The 21,466-nt window shown below is 38.2% G+C and overlaps 1 protein-coding gene across 2 annotated transcripts in view; it reads left to right on the top strand.

The window, feature by feature from the left end:
* The window catches only part of PLEKHH2 (pleckstrin homology, MyTH4 and FERM domain containing H2), a 121,786-nt gene that overhangs the window by 17,151 nt on the left and 83,169 nt on the right, over nt 1–21,466 (top strand). For both annotated transcript variants that reach the window (XM_027865492.1, XM_027865491.1), the window contains exon 3: nt 15,991–16,053. In XM_027865492.1, coding sequence (XP_027721293.1) covers nt 15,991–16,053 — 63 coding nt within the window. The remainder of the gene's footprint in view (nt 1–15,990; nt 16,054–21,466) is intronic.

Raw genomic sequence — 21,466 nt, 5'->3', positions numbered from 1 at the left:
CTTCTCTCCAGCATATCCCTACTTTTCTATCTACCTACCTTCTATCTACCTAACTGTGCCTTCTGCCTGAGTTGTTTTTGCATATAAGTGTGTCTGTGTGCAATAATAATATCACACATTTGGAGAGTGCTTTATATTTTTCAAGGCATGCGTGATCTCACCACTTTTGAAAGTGTGTGATCCAAAGCCAGATATTGCATTCCTGAGGCCAGCCAGGTCCCGCCTAAAATTTCTGGTTTTGAGTTAGAATCATCTGGCCTACGTCTTCTACGGTGGTTCTGTTCCCTGTGGGAGCAGTGCCTGGGAATCTGGACTGATTTCAGGTCATCCTCAGTCCTGAGGGTGGGTTTGGGAAGCTGGGCTGGTTTTAGTCTTTCTAACCAGAATTCTGGAGGCCTCCCACCTTTATAGTAGAATTTATTTCTAGTTAGCTTCTTCTTCCTCTCCTTTCCTACCTCTGGTGATGCCACCTTGGTCCCTAATCAGATAGAATCTCATTCTTGTCCTCTAGATAGAATCATATAGAATCTTACTCTTGTCCTTAGAAATCGTAGTTACTGCAGTTCCCCCTCATGACCCATTATATTTTTTTTCAGCATTCTCCCCATTCCACTCCTTTATTTTTTGTGACTAACCATAATGATTGTACAGAAAGACAACTTGGAATAATTTAGTTATAAATCAATGCAGAAAGACATCTTTTTATTCTCTTTAGCAGGAACTTTGAAATCTCTAGGTACTGAGTCCTGAGTTTGAGAAGATGATATTCATGTCTACCCTACATTTCTAGAGATTTCAGAGGTGCAAAGAACAGACTGCATGGCATTTAAAAATAGATTTGTTGAGTGTATTTTTTGGGGAACTATCAGTACTACTAAACATACTGAAACTTGTGAAGAAAGAGGCCTTGTTGAAGTCTTAAGCAGAAGCAACTTCTGTAAGTGGGAGAGGTCTTTACAGGAATTTAAGGAATGGTGTTGGAAATGTCCCTCATATGCTAAATACAGGCTCCACCAGGAAGCTGAGACCTAAGTGGATGTTTTCCTGCTATGCTATGTATTATGCTCAGCTAATTTTTTGAGCCAGAGGGGAAAAGGCAAATTTCTTTTTTAAAGCTAAGGTGAAATGTTATTTCCTATGGGTTTAATTTCCAGTGAAAAAGCAAGGTTGAAGAATATGGAGAATTTTTCTTTTTGGCACCAATGTAACTCACCTAACATGCTGCTTTAAATGTGGTTAGAACAGCATTGTTTTACTGTGCAGCTGAGAATTTCTTTATTTCTCTTGGGGTACACTGAATTATCCTGCCCAAAGATCTTCTTCCAGCGTATGGGATTTGCCAGAGGTTAAGATAAGGCTATACCATAGAATTGAAGACGCCCAAGAATGAATGTTTTCTGTTACTGGGCTGTCTAGGATGATTCTGTATTCCTATCCAATAGGAACTTGTCCTTAAATGGGGAGGCAATATTGAGGAATCTGAAGGGTTAGTGGAGAGATTCTTAATGTTTTTGGGTGTCATGGTGACAGTCTTCTGAAGCCTATGGACCCCTTCTCAGAATAATGTTTTTAAATACCAAGAATAAAATACACAGGACTGAAAAGCACATCAATTATATTGAAATAATTAAATATTTAAATTAATGAATTTAAATGATTAAAAACATTTTTTAAAAGTTTACATACCCCAGACTGAGAACCATTGTCTAGTGAAACCTCATCTAAGTACAGCAGCAGGATTCACTTTGTAAATCTGTCACAGAAGTGGCTCTTGCAGTTTACAGATGTCTTTATCTGAGCTGGAATTAGTGACAACTGTGCCAGGGGGTAAATTCAGGGTCTTGTGGGGCAAGCAGTCCTGGATCAGTGCATAGTTCATAGTTTCATCTTGGGTGAAGCTCACCCATTACCTAGAAAGTCAGACTCTTATCATTGTGGTGTTTAAGGGAAAAGATGGTGCTGGGGAGGGATACCACAGTGACAGGTTTGGGGGTGATAGACCAGAGGAAGTTGTGGGAAGGTAGAGGGGGAATACAGTGGTCATTGTGGGGAGGAAGCAAGTACCACCTCTGTTACTGACGCCCATGATCATCCCATGTGTCAAAGGAGGAAGTTTGCATTGAGTCATTTTATTTGTGTAAGCTGCTTTTGGCTTAGCATATTATTTTTCCCTTTGCTCAGAGGGAGGGCAAGAGAATTTTTAAAAAATAACAAAACCCTTTACTTTTTAGTCTAGTCAGATCTAAGGCAGTTTTTTTCAGTAATACCCTAAAAGGATCGTTGTGGAACCAATCCAAATGTTACATTGTAGGGCAAACAATGAAGGTCAGAATTCACAGGAATGTTTCCTGGATTGCTTCCTTGAGGGCTTTGAAATGTTATTTTTCTATTTTGAAGGATAACGAAGGAAGTATTGTCTTTCATGCTAACCTTATTACTCTGAGACTAATTGTCAAAAGTTATTATAAATTTAATAGCTTTCAAACAAAAACAACAAAGAAAATAAGGAATAGACTCACATAAAATCCTTAGCATTTGAGCAAATAAATTAAAAACTAACACACATGCATTTATTCTGTGTTGCTTTCTAAGTCCCATAGACTGACTTTTTCATTTTAATAGGTAACTTTCAATAAAAGCTACGGCAAACATGTGTTGTTTTTGATATTCTATGTTTTACAAAAAATTAAATCATTTTCTTTTGACAGAGCTCTTCTTGCTTTTAAAGTAATATCTTGGAAAAAATGTCTTCCATACCTTAGGATCATAGGATTTAGAATAGAAAGGAACTTTAGAAATAATTTAGTCCATCCCCCTAATTTTTCATGTAATTGTCTGAGGCAGGATTTGAACTTACGTCTTTCTGGTTCCATATGAGGAAACTAAATCCCAAAGAGGTTAACACACAGTAAACAGAAACAGAATTTGAACTGGTCTGTTCATTTCAAATCCAATCCATTATAATTTAAGAAACGTGGTATTCCTACAGTCTATATACAGTAATTTCTCAGTTTCCCCATCTGTAAAATGTCCTCTACCTAAATTCTAAATTCTAATTCTAATTCAGAGAACTAAATTCTCTGATCCTAAGTAACAGTTCTACAAGTGATTCAAAGACTGGGTGCCAGACCTCTTTAGAACTAACAGTTTAGAATCTAGATGACCCCAAAAAGCTTTGAGGAGGAGGTGGAACTTTAATTGGACTTTGCAAGAGGGATGAGATTTTGACTGGCAGAGACAGCAAAACAGTTTGGAAAAACAGGCCCTTAGCTTATGAAAGCTAAGTGTATATTAGGGATACAGTGAATTGGTTAGTTAGTGAGTAGTAAATCCAGAAAATTAGATTGGGGCTAGTTTGTGGGCTAGATTAAGGAGTTTAGATTTTATTTGATATGTAATGGGTAGCCATTGAAGGTTTCACACAGCAACAGTAATAATTTGTTTGTTTGTTTGTTGTTATTGAGTCGTTTTTCAGTTGTGTCTGACTCTTTATGACCATATTTAGGGTTTTCTTGGCAAAGATACTAGAGTGATTTGTCATTTCCTTCTCCAGCTCATTTGACAGATGAGGAAACTGAGGCAAACAGGATTAAGTGACTTTGCCCAGGGTCACACAGCTAGTAAATATCTGAGGCCAGATTTGAACTCAGGAAGATACAAGTCTTCCTGACTCTAGGACCAGCACTCTATCCACTGTACTGACTAGCTGTACTAATATTAATAATACCTGATATTTATATAGTTCTTTAAGGTTTGCAAAGCATAATACATATGATCTCACTTGATAATAAGGGAGTAATGTAATTTGAGAAGATTGGGAAGATTAGTCTGGATATAGAGAGAAATCGTATTAGAAGGGAAGACAATATTAGTGTGATAGAAAAGCTGAGAGACATATTATCCAAGGAGGTCAAGGCAAGAAGAAAGGTCCCCTGCATGTTAGTGGGCATGGCTTGGGTTCACATACTCTGGGCTTAGAAAGACTGGGCTCAATTGTAGGAGCAACTCCTCAAAATAACAATTCTTCGGCTTGTTTTCATACCATCAATCAATTAATAAACATTTATTAAGCACCTACTATGTGCCAGGCACTGCATTAAGCTATGAGGATACAAAAAGAGGCAAAAGACAGTCTGTGCCCTCAAGGAGCTTGCAATCGAATGGGGAGACAACTGGAAAACAAATATATACAAAGCCAGAAGGGCAGCACTGGAATTAAGAGGGGTTGGGGAAGGCTTCCTATAGAAGGTAGGATTTTAGTTGAGGCTTAAAGGAAGCCAGGAAAGAGCAGTAGGAGGTAGGAGGAAGAGCAGAGGAGGGAGAGTGTTCCAAGCATGAGGGATAGCCAGCCAATGAAAGTGCTCAGAGCCCAGGGTTTCTCTTGGGGGAAACCTCAGAATGCAACCTCCACATAGCTCGTGTATAGGTCTTCCCAGATGTAGGTAAAAGGGTTCTCAAATTCTGTGCAAATGCTTAAGGAAACACTAAATCTCAGGGACAGGACAGCCTTTATTTCTCCCCCTTCCTCCATGAAGAAAACATAGAAAGAACCCACAGAAGTATATAGACACTCAATACAATTCTCCCTCTCTAATGAATCCCACCTTTTCCCCAGACTCATATTACCACCCTATGGTTTGGACTCCCCTCTGAAGGGAAACAAATTCGGGGTTGCCAGAGAAGTATTCCTTTTCACCTGACTTGTACTCTGACTTGTACTAAATAACAGTAGGAAAATGGTCCTAGAGGGGCAAAGTCCAAACATTTTCTCCTCTGTATCATGTCTTAGTTCCTTGCTATTCATCTAATTATAGGATCATGTGAATTCTGCTCTTCTCCTTAAGAGGCTATCACTGCTCAAGAGGTAAAGGGAAGAGAATAAGCATTTCTATAGCACCTGCTGTTTGCCAGGCACTGTGCTAAGGGCTTTTTACAAATATTGTTTCATTTGATCTTCACAACATTCCTGTGAAGTAGTTGCTATTATCCCCATGTTACTGAGGCAAATAGAGGTTAAGTGACTTTTGTCCAGAGTCACTTAGCTAGTTAGTGTGTGAGGTCAGATTTGAACTCAGATTTTCTTGAGTATGCCATCAACTACCTGTAAGAATGCCCCATTCTCTCACTATATGGATAGATTCTGTGGTCATCTTCTCTCTAAGATATTAGAGATATCTAGACATTCCCCCTTTTTCAAAAGTGTGGGTGCCAGAACTTGGAGCTATTATAGAAGGAACCCCAAGAGTAGCGCTGTTCAGAAGCTCCCTTCTTCTCTAAATCCTAGAAGATTGGAGTTCAGGCCTGTTTACTATTTGACCGCTTGGTTGAGGGGATGAGCAACCACAATGAGTGGTACAGTGCTAGGCCTAGGGTCAGGAAGATCTGAGTTCAAATTTGACATCAGGCAGTCTTCTGTAGTCTAGGAACAGTGGAATTCTATGTCACAGAACAACACCCTAGCTTGTAATACTCATAGGACACTTTTTGTTGTACCAAAAGACTAGGAACAAAATGAGTTGCCATCAACTGTGGTAAATAAATGTAACAGGATATTGCATAATGAGAAACAACAAATCTGAGGAATTCAGAGAAGCATGGGAAGATTTGTATGAACTGATGCGGAGTCAAGAAAGCAGAACCAAGAAAGGAATCTATTCAATGACTCAAAAAAAATATGGCAGCTGATCTCAGAATGAATGGACTGATCAGTCTTGGTCTCAAAAGAGAGGCGAAGAAATACATTTCCTTTTTCTTAGTCAGGAAGTGAAAAGCGATGGATATGTAACATCCCATATGCCATTAGATGCAGTTGTTGTGCTAATCCATTTTGTTTCATTGTTTTCTTTTGTTATAAAGGAGATAAAAGGGTATGTTGGAAATGACTTTGTTATGGGGGAGGGAAGGAGACATTAGCAGGACTTTTTAAAAAAGAACACTGGTACCAATCAGAAGATTTGGATTCCAGTCCTGGCTCTGTTACTCACTAGTTGGTTGATGACCTTGTTCAAGTCACCTCACCTTTGTCAGTTTCAGATTCTTCATCTATAAAATGAAGGTCTTGAATTAAGGATGTCCCACTTCTAGCATCCTGTATTCTGTAACCTCTTGCTGCAGAAGGTACAAAGATAAATAAGGCATAGCTCCTGCCCTCAAGGAATTTACAGAAGAATAAAACATATAGATAGATATAACATAGGATAAATATATTTAAATTGGAGTATTATAAATTCATAAAGAAATATAAAGTCCTATGACATTAAGTGAAATTAGAGGTTGAGGGAAGTTAATTAATTTCACTATGTTTTTAACTACTGTCAGGATTGCTTTTGAAAGGACTTCTAGGAGGCAGCTAGGTGGTGCAGTGAATAGAGCTCTGGCCCTGAAGTTAGGAGGATCTGAGTTCAAATCCGGCCTCAGACCAAACGCTTGATATAATTACGTGTTATTTCATTTGATCCTCACTACAATTCCCCTTTTACAGATGAGGAAGCTTAGGTAAAGATGGGGTAAGTGACTTGCCCAGGGTCACACTAGTAATGTCTGTCTAAATCTTGTAATCCTCCCCCAGCAGGATTGGTTACAAGGATGATTTTTCATTTTTGCCACTGTATCCCCAGTCCAATGTCATAAATATAGTAAGCACTCAATAAATTCTTATTGAATTGAATTGAATTGAATCTAGAAACATAATCCATGATGGAAAGTTTCAAATCTTTAGGAAAGTAAGAAATACATCCCAATTATAAGAGTCAAATTACTAGAAAAATGAGAGGAAGAACAGAATTTAGCACTTAGGTGATAATCCTATTCCAATAGGATTACCAATTAGGTGATCCTATTCTAATATTTATATTGTTATAATAGAGAATGTGATTAAACCTTGCCTTCTAAGTTACAACTTGTCAAAGTCACATAGCTAGGTGGTAACAGAGCTAAGACTAGAACCCAGGACTCCCCAATGCCCAGTTCAATTCTATTTCTACTACACATTAATCCATGTAGTAATGAGAGCCATGACAGGGTTATACAATACTTATACTGACATTGTTAATTTCTATAGTAATTATATCTATTATATATAAATATATTTTATATATATATAATTATAATTATAGAATTCACTTGATTAGTGTATGGTGCTAATGAAGCCCAAGTGGAAGGTACAGGTCTTGAAAAGCTAGTCAATTAGCTTCATTCTCTCTGTTCTATGGCCACAGACTGAACTTTCAGCTCCAGGATTTCTCAGATCATCTTACATATTCATGTCATCATAAATCACTAGTTGAGAAAATATGGATAAATTAGCATATGGTTTTACCCCCACTTTAAACAATGTAAAACATTCTCCTGCCTGCCATAAGTTTTTCCCTTTCTCTCCCTCTTTTCTTTCTCTCTTTCCTTCTTTCTCTCTCCCTCTTTTCTCTCTCTCTCTTTTCTCTCTCTCCTCTTCCCTCTTTTCTCTTTCTTTCTGCCCCCTTTTCTCTCTCCCCCTTGTCCTTCTCTCTCCTCTTCTCTCTTTTCTCTCTCCCTCTTTTTCTCTCCTCCTCCTTTCTCCCTATCTTCTCCCTCTTTTTTCTCTCTCCCTCCTTTTGTTTCTCTATTTCTCCCTCTCTCAACTATTTTCAAAAACAAGAGGGCATTCTATCAAACATCAAATCCGTAGATATTTATTAAGCATCTCCTGTGTTCCAGGCACTGTGCTAAGCATAACTGTCAAAGTGATCTTCCTAAAGTGTAGGTCTGACCTTGTCACCCCCTACCTCCTCAGTCAACTCCAGTGGCTTCTTATTACCACTGGGATAAAATATCAAATCCTCTTTTTGCCTTCAGAGCCTTTATAACCTGCCCTGGCTCCACCTTTCCAGTCTTCTTACATCTCACACTATCCCTACCCCTACCCCTATATACTCTTCTGGCCTCCTTACTGCTCCTCAATCAAGACAGTCCATCTTCCAACTCCAGGCATTTTCACTGGCTGTGCCCCATGTTCTCCCTCCTCATATCTGACTTTTGGCATCCTGGCTTCCTTTAAGTCCCAGATAAAATCCCACCTTCTACAAAAATCCTTTCCTAATCCCCTTAATTTTAGGGCCTTTCTTCTGTTGATTATTTCTAGTGTATATTTTATACAGATTGTCTGTACATAGTAAATGTTTATCAACTAATAGAGGGCAAGTATGAAACATGGGAAGTCAGTGTGGTTCAGTAGAAAGAGTTCTGGATTTGTAGCTAAAGGACTTCAATTCAAATCCCACCTCTTCCTGTATGGCCAACTCATTTCACTGGGCTTCAGTTTACTCATTTATGAATTGAAGAGGCTGACCTAGATAATGTCTATGGTCCCTTCCTACTCTAAATCCATAATTCTAAGAAAGAAAACACCTGGGTAGGGAAGATAAAGATTTGTGATTAAACCACTCAAGAAGATTCAGTTGATGGTTAAAATACAATATTCGGTGGCCTTGAGGTCTGTCTAAGTTGAATGTTAGTCTGTTTTCTTTTAGAATTTGTTTTAGGAAGAAAGACTAACCTGAAATACAGCACTAATTGCTTGTTTCTTATTTGAAAGATTGCTTCAGCAGAACACAGATGCAGGGACATTTGCCAAGACTATTCCAGGCCAACCGGCATCAGTTTTAGCAGTAGAACTTTCAGAGGCATTAGAAATAAAAAGCCTAACCTGAAATGAAGGATTAACTCCTACGTTTCAGACTCAGGACAGGAAACATTTCATTATAGTATAATTTAGAACAACAGTATTAATAAACAATTAGATAATTTGATTTTTAAAAAATACTAAATCCAAATTAACAAAATGAAAAGTGAAAAGTTATCAGTAAGAGGAGAGAAAATAAAAATTATGATATATTATTGTATCAAATTATATAACAATAATAGTAGCTAGCATTTATATTGTGTTTTAAGGTTTACATGCTATAAATGCTAGCTATTATCATTGCTATATAATTTCTCCTTCACAACAACCCTAGGAAATAGGTGCTATTATTATCTCCATTTTACAGATGAGAAAAACTGAGACTGATGTTAAATGACTTACCAAGAGTCATACAACTAATAACTGTCTGAGATTAGATTTATATATGGCAACAAAAACAAAAAGTTGGATAAATAGCTATAAAAATATAAAATACCAACATTAACAAAAGAGGAAATAGATTAATTAAAATTCAGAAAGAGAAATTGAATGTCATAAATAATCTCACATTGGAAAAAAATTTTTACCACATTCATGAAGATTTACAAGTTAATTCTATCAGGTATCTATCCATCTATCTGCCTATCTATCTATCTATTTATCTGTCCATCTAGCAACGTGTCTCTCTCTATCTCTCTCTGTCTCTTTCTTCTCTTTCTCTTTCCCTCTCTCTCTGTCTCTCCCTCCTGTTTCTCTGTCCATCTCTCCCTCTCTTTCAACTGTTCTCAAAAATAGAGAAGGCATTCTATCAAACATCAAATCGAAATCAGTAGACATTTATTAAGCACCTACTATGTGCTAGCAAGGGTCACCATAGCCCCTTTGAAATGACCCGTGGGACATAGCGTTTGTTGGGTTGAATTGAATTCCACCAAACTGACAACTACATGAATCATCCAGACAACAAATGGCGAGAGGGGATTCAGGAAGGGCAACTTCTCGATCAATAAAACTCACATTATCTTTTCAGTCATGTATGTTTCTATCACAGCAGTTCTTCAGAAGAACCACACATTTTTGCATTCAAATATGTATTTACATTCAGTAGTCAAGTGACTCTTGGTGATACTAAGTATATATACATACAGTTAGGAGGACCACTACCTTAAATGGAAGATAGTCAATCACTGCACTTAGTGCTGTCAAAGAGCAGTGTATTAGTGAATATTTAACAAGTGAATCTCAAAAAAAAAAGAAGTATGACACGTGTTTAACTATACATTTTCTCCATCCCTTTGTGAAGTCTAGAGAATCAACTAAACAACAAACCAAGCCCTAATTTGTAGCAAGGTATAAATGCTCACACTGAAAATTGAATAGTCAGCTCTCATCAGCTTGTATGAGCTGGTTCCAGCACTCTCCTGCTTCTGTCCCTTGTGCTTGGTGGCCTCCAAGCTGCTAACCTCGGACATCTGACTGCTCTGGGAAGCAGATGGAAGCTCAAACATATCTCTCATTCTGATTTGCAGAGATAGGACTACAATTTTAGGAAAGCCCCAGTTATGATTCATTTCACTCCCAGCTCTCTGGCTCTCTCTTCCATAACTTCGCCAACTGACTTGCTGCATCTCATTTACCCTTTCCTCCCCATCCCATCCAGTTCTGAAACCATGAACCATGATCAAACCAACTCAGTTGCAGCTCCTGGATGGAGTGTGTCAGAGACTCTCCTATGGCCCCAGTTACCACCACTGTAGCTTTCTAGAACAAAGCTTTCTTCCCTAGCCACTCCTCCTCACGTGTGTTGCCTTCTTCATTAGAAAGTAAGCTCCTTGAGGGCAGGGGCTGGCTTGGTTAGATATCAATTTGCCTGAAAAAGATTGGGGGGTGGCAGTCATGATACTGGACTATAAGATCAATATATGAGCTTAATAAATGCTTTTTCATTCATTCATTCAATATGACTCAACAATATGATGTGGTAGTAGTAATAACATTTACATAGTGCTTACTATGGGTCAAGCACTGTACTAAGTGTTTTACAATCACTGTCTCATTTAATCCTCACAATAACCCTGGGAGGTAGGTACTATCATTATCCCCATTTTATAGATGAGGAAACTGAGGTAAACAGAGGTTAAGTGACTTGCCCAGGATCACATAGCTAGCATGTGGCTGAGGCCAAATTTGAAATCAGATCTTCTTGATTCTAGGCCCAGTGCTCCATTGACTGTACTATCCAGCTGCCTCATAATAATATTATTATTGTTGTAATAACAACAATAACAACTGCATTTACATAGTGCTTTAAGATTTGCAAAGCCCTTTACATGTATTTGATCCTCACAATAACCCTGGGAAGTAGATACTGGTTTTACCCTCATTTTACAGATGATGAAACTGAGGCAGAGAGACTTGGTGATTTGCCCAAGCTAAAAAGTATCTGAGATAGGATTTGAATCCAGGTCTTCCTGATTCCAAGTTCCACACTGTACCGCCTTGCTGCTTGTTGCTAAATAAACTATGTCGTATTGAGAGGCATGGTTTCCAGGACTAAGGTGGCAGTATTCCTATTCTTCTCTGTTCTGGTAGACCATATCTAGGGGGCTGTGTTCTGTTCTGGGCAACATATTTTAGGAAGGACGTTGATAAGCAGGAGGGCAGGCAAAGAAAGGCAACCATAAAGTTGAAGGGCCTTAACATCATGTCATATGAGTCCTAGAAGAAATGGGAATGTTTAGCCTCAAGAGGAAAAGTAATTTCCTAGCATTTCAAGGACTCCTATGTGGAAGAGGCATTTGTTTGTTTCTGGAGGGCAGAACTAGGGGGAAGGGGTTGTCTTGAGAAATACTAATTCCTCCTCACTGGAGGTCTCCAAGCAAAGGCTAGACAATTCCATGCTTTATAGTAGCAGATTCATTGATAAGATGGCCATGGAGAGGCCGACCAACTCTTTGATACCATGAGGTGAGATGAGTCAGAAAATGAAACATCTTCACAAATGTACCTGGACCTTTTAATCAGGAGGGAATATCTGAAATGAGAGCTATATAATATAATTCACATATATGTAGTATTAACTGTTATCACAGTAAGTTTTTTAAATATCCTACTTTTAAAAAGTTACATTGTATTTTTTCAATGACCAATTCTCTCTCTCACCTTCCTTATTCCCTGCTGGGGAAAAGAAAAAAAATAAGGAAAGGAAGGAAGAAAGGAAGGAAAGAATGATGGAATGAAGGAAAGGAAGGAAGGAAAGAAGGAAAGAAAGAAAGAAAGAAAGAAAGAAAGAAAGAAAGAAAGAAAGAAAGAAAGAGAGGAAGAGAAAAATGCCCTAGTAACAAATTTGCATAGTGAAGCAAAACAAACCCACAGATTAAGATGTTCTCCTCCACATCCCCTCTCTCTTTTGGTCTTTGGAACTTAAAATGAAAATAATGACCTTTTATGTGGTTACTGCTAAATGCTGAAAATTTGGATTTCCAATTAATTGTGAGTTAGAGCTTCATTATCCTTTTGCGTAACTTCAAACAATTTGGACATTTCTCAAGTGTATTCAGAAGCTCTTAAGTGAACTTTGTAGGCTAATAGGAGAGGAATTCTTGTAATCATATCTTTTTTTTTTTTTTGGAACAAAAAGTTTATATTAGAAAAAATTACTTAAGGCTTCTATTCCTGGACCTTTAGGCCTATTCATTGTTGTGGGATTTGAATTTAATTAGGTTTCTGTGAGACAGAAAACATTTAGTATTGGGTCATTTCTGTGGCTGTACTTTGGGAAAAATATTAAGGAGGCCCATTTTGATTAGTAGCTGTTCAAGCATTTCTCTTTTCTTTCGTTCTCTAGATTTTATATGGTTATCTTTTTTCTCTTTATCGCCATTTAACATTATACATATCAACTTATTTGTTGGTAAGAAGGCAATAACTTGCTGATTCATAGACTCATAAGATCAAAAAGTTGGATCAGGTCTTAGAAGTGGTCTTGGAGAACACGCCCTTCAATACAGGCCCCAAGGACATAACCTTGTTCAAATAAACAAAAGAGGTGGTCAGGATGGCAAGCATACTGCCAATGGGATTGGACATCATTCAGATTTCAATACCTAGCACCTATGTGAACCATGAGTTCTTTCTATTAGACATGCCTTGCCCCCAATAGTCATACAAGTGCCTCTTGAAGATTTAAGAAATAGTGATTACTTAAAGCCCAGGGGCCAAGCCGAGTGAGGCAAATTCTTTGTTCATATGACAACCTTTCAGATATTTTAGGAATAAAATATTTGATTCATTGGCTAGCAAAGTATGTCATAATTTACATGAACAAATGAATGAACGAGAAGACTTATTAAGGACCTTGTATATGCTTGCTCTGTCCTCAATGCTAGGAAAAGCAAAGCCAGCCCTAGCCCTCAAGGAGCTTACTTTCTAATGAAGACAATGGGGAGGAGTGGCTAGGGAAGAAAGCTTTGCTCTAGAAAGCTACAGTGGTGGTAACTGGAGCCACAGGAGAGTCTCTGACACACTCCATCCAGGAGCTGCAACAGAGTTGATTTGATCATGGTTCATGATTTCAGAACTGGGTGGGATGGGGAGGAAGGGGTAAATGAGACGCAGCAAGTCAGTTGGTGAAGTTATGGAAGAGAGAGCCAGAGAGCTGGGAGTGAAATGAATCATAACTGGGGCTTTCCTAAAATTGTAGTCCTATCTCTGCAAATCAGAATGAGAGATGTGTTTGAACTTCCATCTGCTTCCCAGAGCAGTCAGATGTCCGAGGTTAGCAGCTTGGAGGCCACCAAGCACAAGGGACAGACGCAGGAGAGTGCTGGAACCAGATCATACAAGCGGATGAGAGCTGACTGTTCAATTTTCAGTGTGAGCATTTATACCTTGCTACAAATTAGGGCTTGGTTTGTTGTTTAGTTGATTCTCTAGACTTCACAAAGAGATGGAGAGAATGTTAAGAATGCAGATTAAAAGTTAAACACGTGTCATACTCTTTTTTTTGAGAGTCAGTTGTTAAACTTTCACTAACATACTGCTCTTTGACACCACTAAGTACAGCAAAGAAATCTTCTGCTAGGAAGAAGCTTGCAACAGTGGTTTCCTAGCTGTTCCTTTCACAAGACACTCCATCTCATGACTCATTTTCACTAGCTGTCTCTCGTGCCTGGAATTCTTTCTCTCCTCAAATCTGCCTCTTGGGTTCCCTGAAGTCTCAATTAAAATCCAACCTTTTACAAGAAGGCTTTTCCAAATCTCCTTAATGCTATTGCTTTGCCTTTGTTGATTATCTCCAATTTATCCTGTCTACATCTTGTTTATATGGAGTTGTTTCTAGGTTGTCTTTCCGATTAGACTGTGAGTTAGTTGAGGGCAGTGACTGTCTTGTGTCTTTTTGTTTGTTTGTCTGTTTGTTTCTTTAGCCCCTATCACCTAGCAGGTGCTTAATAAATGTTTATTGTCTGACTGACTCAAGATCAAGGCCCATCAGGAATAAATGTAAAAAGCTACCATAGAGAATGGAGACTGGGAGAGACAAACCAAGATGGGAGCTTAGCCCAGAAGGTGAACAGCGATCAGTCAGAAACTTTCTGAGGGCAGAGCCCTGAGAACGCCATAATGCCTTAATCCTGAACTGAGTAACATGAAAGAGTCTCTGTAAGTTACCTCTGTTCACTATAATTTGTATACTCAGTTCTCCTCATAATGTAGTAAAGTTGGGTGCTATGCTAAACTACAGTGGAGAAGATGGGGAAAGGTCTCCTTCCAGAGAATGAAAAGTGGTAAAAAGTCTTGAATGCTGGAGAAGAAATTCCTCTCCCTAGAATCCTCAGGTGATGGCTTCAGTAGAGGTTAACCAGTGTAAATGGAGCACCTGCTCTAGGCTCACTCCTCCAAACGGACACTTGAACTCCCAGGTTGGGTCCCCAGAATATGGTTGACTACTATCACCTCCACATGGATTTGAAAAGAGCTCCCAGAGCTGGATCAAAGAAACAGAACTTAAGAATCTATTCTTTCATCTACTATTGGACAGAATGGGTTGGAGGAAAAGCTGTACTGCTGGGCAGAGAGATTTGGAGAGAAAAGATTTTACTTTTACCTTTCTTTGCATTGCTACCTACTGCCTGAGAAGTGGAAACTCTTCAAAGCTCAGCCTGGCTGTGGGAAAGTTTTGCAGATCCCTGGTTGAGAGTTCCGTTTTGCTGAATGAACTTAATGCTACCTCAGGAGTACAGAAAAACAGTGACAGGTAGCAATCAGCTGAGGAGCTGCCCTTCCCAGTAGGAGAACAGAGCTTGGGAAGAGGAGTAACCCCACCTATGCGCAACTGTTGTGTAGACTGTTCCTGAATGGGACAATAGACATCAAGACTCATAGTCTAGACTTGTGAGTTGCATTGCAAATATATATTCACTACTCATGTACCTCCATGTTATGGTTTTGTAATTTTATGCCCATTTTTCTTCATGGTCACTGTGAGTATTGGTGAGCAAGTATGTCCTAAGTTTATTTCTTTTTTTTTTTTTTTTGAGGCAATGGGGGTTAAGTGACTTGCCCAGGTCACACAGCTAGTAAGTGTCAAGTGTCTGAGGCCTGATTTGAACTCAGGTCCTCCTGACTCCAGGGCCGGTGCTCTATCTGCTGTACCACCTAGCTGCCCCCTCCCAGGTTTATTTCTGCAATCTTACGTTTTAATTATTCTTGTACTGCCCTCTGTTCAGTAAATGGTTCTTATTAAGAGTTAATGGTGTCAACTTGACTGATTTGTTAAATGAGAAACACACTAATGGGAGCTCAGGAGTTACATTGGTGAAGAGTAGAAGTATACTCCTTAACCCTCTTCCCCATCAAGGTTATCTAGTGTGAAATCAGGAAAGACTCAAGTTCAAGTCCTACTTCTGTCACTAACTCTGTGACCATGGATAAGTCATTTAGCCTCTCTGAGCCTCAGTTTTCTCATTCGTAAAATGGGGATAATAATGCCTATAGTACCCACCTCACAGAATTGTTGTTAGAATCATGTGAAAAAATTGTATTTAAAGGTTTATGACTCTTAAAAATGTCAGCTGTTATTATTGTTAAATGGTAATTTAAAAAATTGTTTATAAAAAACTGAATAATAATTTGACTTTGTATTTATTCAAAACTCTTTAGAATCTAGAAATAATCTTAAATAAGTTTATTTTAGACATTTTAACATATGATAAATCATATTATATACTTTTAAGTCAATTTATGACATGGTTTGAGCTTAAGGAATTTTTTTAGCCCATTTCTAGAAGAGGATTGGGAATTTAATGTTTAATTTCTCCTCCCTTGTCCTATAGATGCAGCAGTTGGAGAGACAAGTTATTGATTCAGACCGTCAAGCAGAGAGAGCTTTTCAACAGGTACAGTTTAAACATTTAAAAAAAACTTTAATTGCTCCTATTATTAATAATTAAAATGCAAAAAAATCATTTGCTCCAAATCATGAAGCTGATTCTCATCCCTCTTTTATATCCTGTGCATCCCTACTGTTTGTGAAAATTTGATTCTATATTATAACAACATAAATTTAGTAAGGGTGAAGGGATTAAAAATTTTTTTTTATTCTGAACTTAAACACCAAATTAAATGAGTGTTTGTATATACATAGTAGAACAGAAAAAAAACCTTTTTTTTTGGTTTTTTTTTTTTGGTTTTTTGGTGAGGCAATCAGGGTTGAGTGATTTGCCCAGGGTCACACAGCTGGTAAGTTTCAAGTGTCTAATGCCAGATTTGAACTCGGGTCCCAAGTGCCAAACCCTATCTACTACTCCACCTAGCTGCCCCTAGAAAAAGAGGATTCTGTAGGAAACTGGAAGTCTCTGTTATGTACAGCTTGCTTTTCTTTTTAGGTATGTAATAATTTCAGCTTTTAGCTTTTAAAGTTGTCCTGCTTACTTGTGCTTCTTTCTGGCCTGTTTTCTTCTCTGCATTAAAAAAAAAAATACCTTCCTCCCTTCCTTTTTCTCCTCTCCTCTCCCCTCCTCTCTTCCCTCTCTCTCTCTCTCCCTCCCTCCCTCCCTCCTTCCCTCCCTCCTTCCCTCCCTCCCTGTCCCCACCCCATCACGATTCCACCCCACTCCTTTATTGGAAAAAAAGAAAAGGAAAACAAACCAACAAACAACAAACCCCCGTGACAAGGGTTTGCTTAGTCGAGCAAAACGAATGTGTTTGTTGGTTGTATCTGAAGCACATGGCTTATTCTGCATCTTGAGTCCATCACTTCCATCAAGAAGTGGGTCGCATACTTCATCATCAGTCTTTTGGAACCATGGTTTGTCACTGCATTATTTGTAATTCCTACGCCTTTCAAAGTTATTTTTCTTTGTAATGTTGTTGTCCTTGTATAAATTATTCTGGTGCTGCTCACTTTACTCTCCATCAGTTCATACAAGTCTTCCCAGGTTTTTTTAAAACAATCCATTTTATCATTTGTTACAGCATAATATCATAATTTGTTTAGCCAATCTCTCCCTAATAGATAGGCATTCCCTTAGTTTTCAATTCTTTATACAAAAAGAACCACAATACACATTTTTGTATATATGGATTGTTTTGAGAAGAGATTAAAAAAAAGAACAACCACCAATAAACAGGAACTTTACTTCTTTGGTAGCTTGTCCCAGAAAGATAAAATGTGAACTTAACTAAATGGGGCATAGTAACCAGATGGATCTTAAATTTTATCTTACACATATTTTTATTTGTAAGACATTAAAGTAGAAGTGAGGAACTTAAGCATGCAGCCTGGATCTGGTCATATAGCTTAATTTCATGGAACCCATAGAATGTGTACCTTAGAAGATATGATATTCCCATTTATGCCTATGGTTGTGAAAAATATAACGTGACTTTAATAGTCATAGCATCATAGGCTTTAAAGCCAGAAGGGACCTTCACGATCAAACTCTACATATTACAGCTAGAGAAACTGAAGCCAGAGCAATGATACAACTTGCTCAAAGTCACACACCTTACTAACTTCCGACTGTGGAGTAGAGACTCACAGAGCTTAAAACTCCATTGCGTTCTTCTCCTATTGCTATCTTTAGTGGCAATATCTTTACAACATGAGACTGTTACTCCATGAAACTTTCTGTATTCATGATTCGGTACATGTATCTCTCCAATTCTCTCTAGGTCTCCCTGTATGTGTGTATATCCCTTCCTATTACTGTTTCTATCTCTGTGTTTCTTTGTGTCTTCTTTGTATTTTTTTCGTGTGTAGAGAATCTGTCTTGAGAGCATCCAACCTTTACTAGGATCCTTTATATTAAGTCAGTAAACAATAAATAATTTGATTTGATTTGTGCCTACCTCCGAGTGTCTCTCTATTTTTCTTTTCTAGGGTTATAACTAGTGATTTTGATGCCCTGAGCAAATACAACCAAACATCCCTCAAATCAACTGTGTGTTACGTGAAAATAATACAAGGAGTAAAAGAGGCAGGTTCAATTGAGTAATAGGGGAAATCCTTTGATATCAGTTCCCTGTGGGGGATGAGATCACACACACCAGGACTTTGGTGGGAGAGAGTCTAGGACCATGGGTGGGGAACCTGTGACTTCGAGGCCACATATGGACTTCTAGGTCCTCGGTGTAGCCTTCTGACTGAGTCCAAGTTTTACAGAACAAATCCTTTTATTAAGGGAATTTGTTCTGTGAAGTTTGGATTCATTCAAAGGGCCACACTTAGGACCTAGAGGTCACATGTGGCCTCGAGGATACAGGTTCCCCACCCCTGAACTCTAGGACAATGCTCCATGGTGGGGAAATAGAAACCCAAGAGATTTTGGTGAGATTTCACCTTAGGAGTTGGAGCACTCAGGTAGCACCTACCTCATGCTGCTGTAGGATGAAGCCTACCATCTGGTAACTTAATGGTTTAATTATTCTTACTAAGTAGGTGCTACACTTGTTCCCACACTGATGAAAGAGTGAAAGTCAAGATGTAAATGGAACAAAAAATTTAAATGGCACAGTCTCTTAAAATGATAATTTTATTTTTGTGTGTCTTAAAATTACAGAGAACACAATTGGCCCCACAGCACAGATATAAAAAGATACCTCCCTCACTCCTCTACAAAGGCACCCAGCGGTGTGGGGGTGGAACATTATATATAATGTCAGATATTTTTAATGTATTGACCAGTTCTGATGAGTTTTTTTCTTTTCTTGTCTTTTTTTAAAGTGTTTATAAATTATGGAACCTTGGGAGGCAGGGGAGAAAGAGAGAAAGCTATCAATAAAAATCTATTAAACATTTTTGTGCCTTATAAATTTTAGTGTCCCAGGGAAAAACCCCAGTTGTCCCACCCTAACTATGATTCTATTTCTGCTTCCTGTTTTTTTTCTGATTGTCTCTCTCTCTCTCTTCCCCATTCCTTCCTTGCTTCTTAATTCTTTTCTTGTTTCCCTCTTTCACTTTACTGCCCATACTAAAAATCCAAAAACTTTTTTAAAAAATCATGTTAATTTAAGAATTTTTTATTCTATGTTTTTAATTTAAAATTAAAAATTTTGAATTCTTTTTCTAAAACAAAAGAAGATTAAATTAAGTGACTTTTTTGCTTACCCACCCCACTTTTTTTTTCCTGTTCTTCAGTGGATTTTACTAAAAGGCATTCCTAACTTGACACTAAGGGAAGCCAACTTCAATAATTAAAACCTGTCTGCCACTTCTTCCCTTGAAAAGTTCATTCAATGAGAACTTCTTAGCTTAAGCTAAGCTTTTATGTGTCAAACGTAAAGTTTTTCTCTGCAATCCAGCCTCAAATTCCTTGTGCTTCATTTCTGAGCAACAAGTCCCTATGACTGGTGGTTTCAGATACACAGCCCTAATGAAAACTTTTTTTTTTTTAAAAGTCTGTCAGGGATTGAAAAACTTCTTTGTTGTAACTAATCAAAATCCACAGTTCTCTTCGAATAACATTTAAATAAGCAAGGTTCTTATCCTGTTATGTTCTAGCAGGGATTCTTTTCCTTTATTGCCCTAAATGGAATTTTAAAGCTAACAGGAAATAATGAACAAAGAATGAATGAGTTCTCAAGTATGAGCTGTTTCAGGTTCTTGGCCTTTGCAGGACTGAATAAATGTTAATGATTTATAGTGACTGAACATTTTGCTGTATCTTTAACAGTGCCCATGGGACTATGGCCTATCTGTTACTCAAATTCATCTTGTCCTTTCTCAGTGAACCACATCTGAAATTTGAACAACTTTATTTATATGAACAATGGAGGAATGTTTCGAGGCTTAAAACAGGGGACAGCTAAAACTGGTTCGGCTCCATTCTGGCCTTTTATGTTTTCCCCATGTTATTAACAAGCACATTCTCTCCAAGTGCTCTGTGAGGGTTTTATAAGTGTAGAAGATCATATGTTTTACCAGTGAAATTTTAATGATTCAAGTTCAATAAACATTTATTAAGTTCTGTGCACAAATCTCTGCCCTGGAGCCAAGGGAACTCCAGAAATGTATAAGAAATGTCTCTCCACTAAAGGAAGTTGCAATTAAGATAGCAGCACAAGTAATAATATACATTTACGTAGCATTTTAAAGTTTGCAAAGTAGTCAGTCAGTAAGTATTTATTAAGCTTCTACTGTGTGCAAGATAGTGATACAAAGAAAGGCAAAAACTAATGCTTGCTCTCAAGGAGCTTAACTTCCAACAGACATACAAACCAGATGTACAAGCAGGAGACCATGAGAGTGCCAAGGAACCCCCTACCCCCACCCCGGAGGGATCAGGGAAGGCATCATGGAGGAGGTGACCTTTGTACTAAGTCTTCAGGGATTGGAGGGATTTCAGCAGATGCCAAACACTCCGGGTGTAGAGAATGATGTGAGCAAAGTGAAGGATGTGTTCAGTTAACAGTGAGAAGGTCAGTCATTAACAACATGGACTACCGTTCGCCATTGTTAACAGGAGGAACACAGAGGATGGAATGAGAAACTTGTATGAGAGTGGCCCAAACTGAGGGAGCACCATAAGCTTCCTAGGGATAGAGCACATACCCTTTGGTTGATCTGATACCAGACAGGATTAATCCTAGGCAAACTGCCAAGTGGATGTTTTTTTCATTATCGTTATTTCAAGGCTACTCCCATCCCAGGTACACCTTGGGTGTCCTTATTGCTTTGGGCCTCCTCCTTCCTGTCAGCCACCTGGAGCTTGTCTTGGGCTACTTCTCCCCTCTCCTTTTTCTTTTTCCCATTGAATTTTTCTTTTCCCTTTTATCTCAGTTTCACCTTTCCGTTCCTGTAGTCATTCATGATACGTAATAAGAGTTTAAGAGCCCTATGACCCAGAATACCATATTACTTTAGCATATTCTGCTATCTCCCATTTTATGGAAACCTGTTTTATATAATGCTTGATTCCCTTATCCCCTGTCTGAGAAGTATCCTGGCCTCCTTACATAAATTCTAGAGTAATTTGCCAAAAAAAAAATAGTGATCAAAATGTGATTGGAATGGGTAATGAGCTTTCAGTGAATCTTAAGTAAATAGAAAATAATCTAAAGTTGAAAACTCTATTAAATGCAGTTTACATGTTGGGATAATCATAAGTCTTTATATTCATATTTTTGCAATTTGTACATAGGGAGTGCCTTATCACCATTTGCTCAGAAAATATAGTGAATTTTTGATTATGCATGTTAATTCATAAGGATAGTAGGGCTATGGGTGATTAAAAAGTGAACAATCCATTGTTTCCTTCATTAGAACCGTCTGCAGAGAGAAAATGGATCTAGGATCACAGTGGGCCTTGA

Source organism: Vombatus ursinus, unplaced genomic scaffold, assembly GCF_900497805.2.
Source record: "Vombatus ursinus unplaced genomic scaffold, bare-nosed wombat genome assembly UNPS02014778.1, whole genome shotgun sequence".
NCBI classification, from domain to species: Eukaryota; Metazoa; Chordata; class Mammalia; order Diprotodontia; family Vombatidae; genus Vombatus; species Vombatus ursinus.
This window is presented reverse-complemented; position numbering and strand designations above follow the sequence as displayed.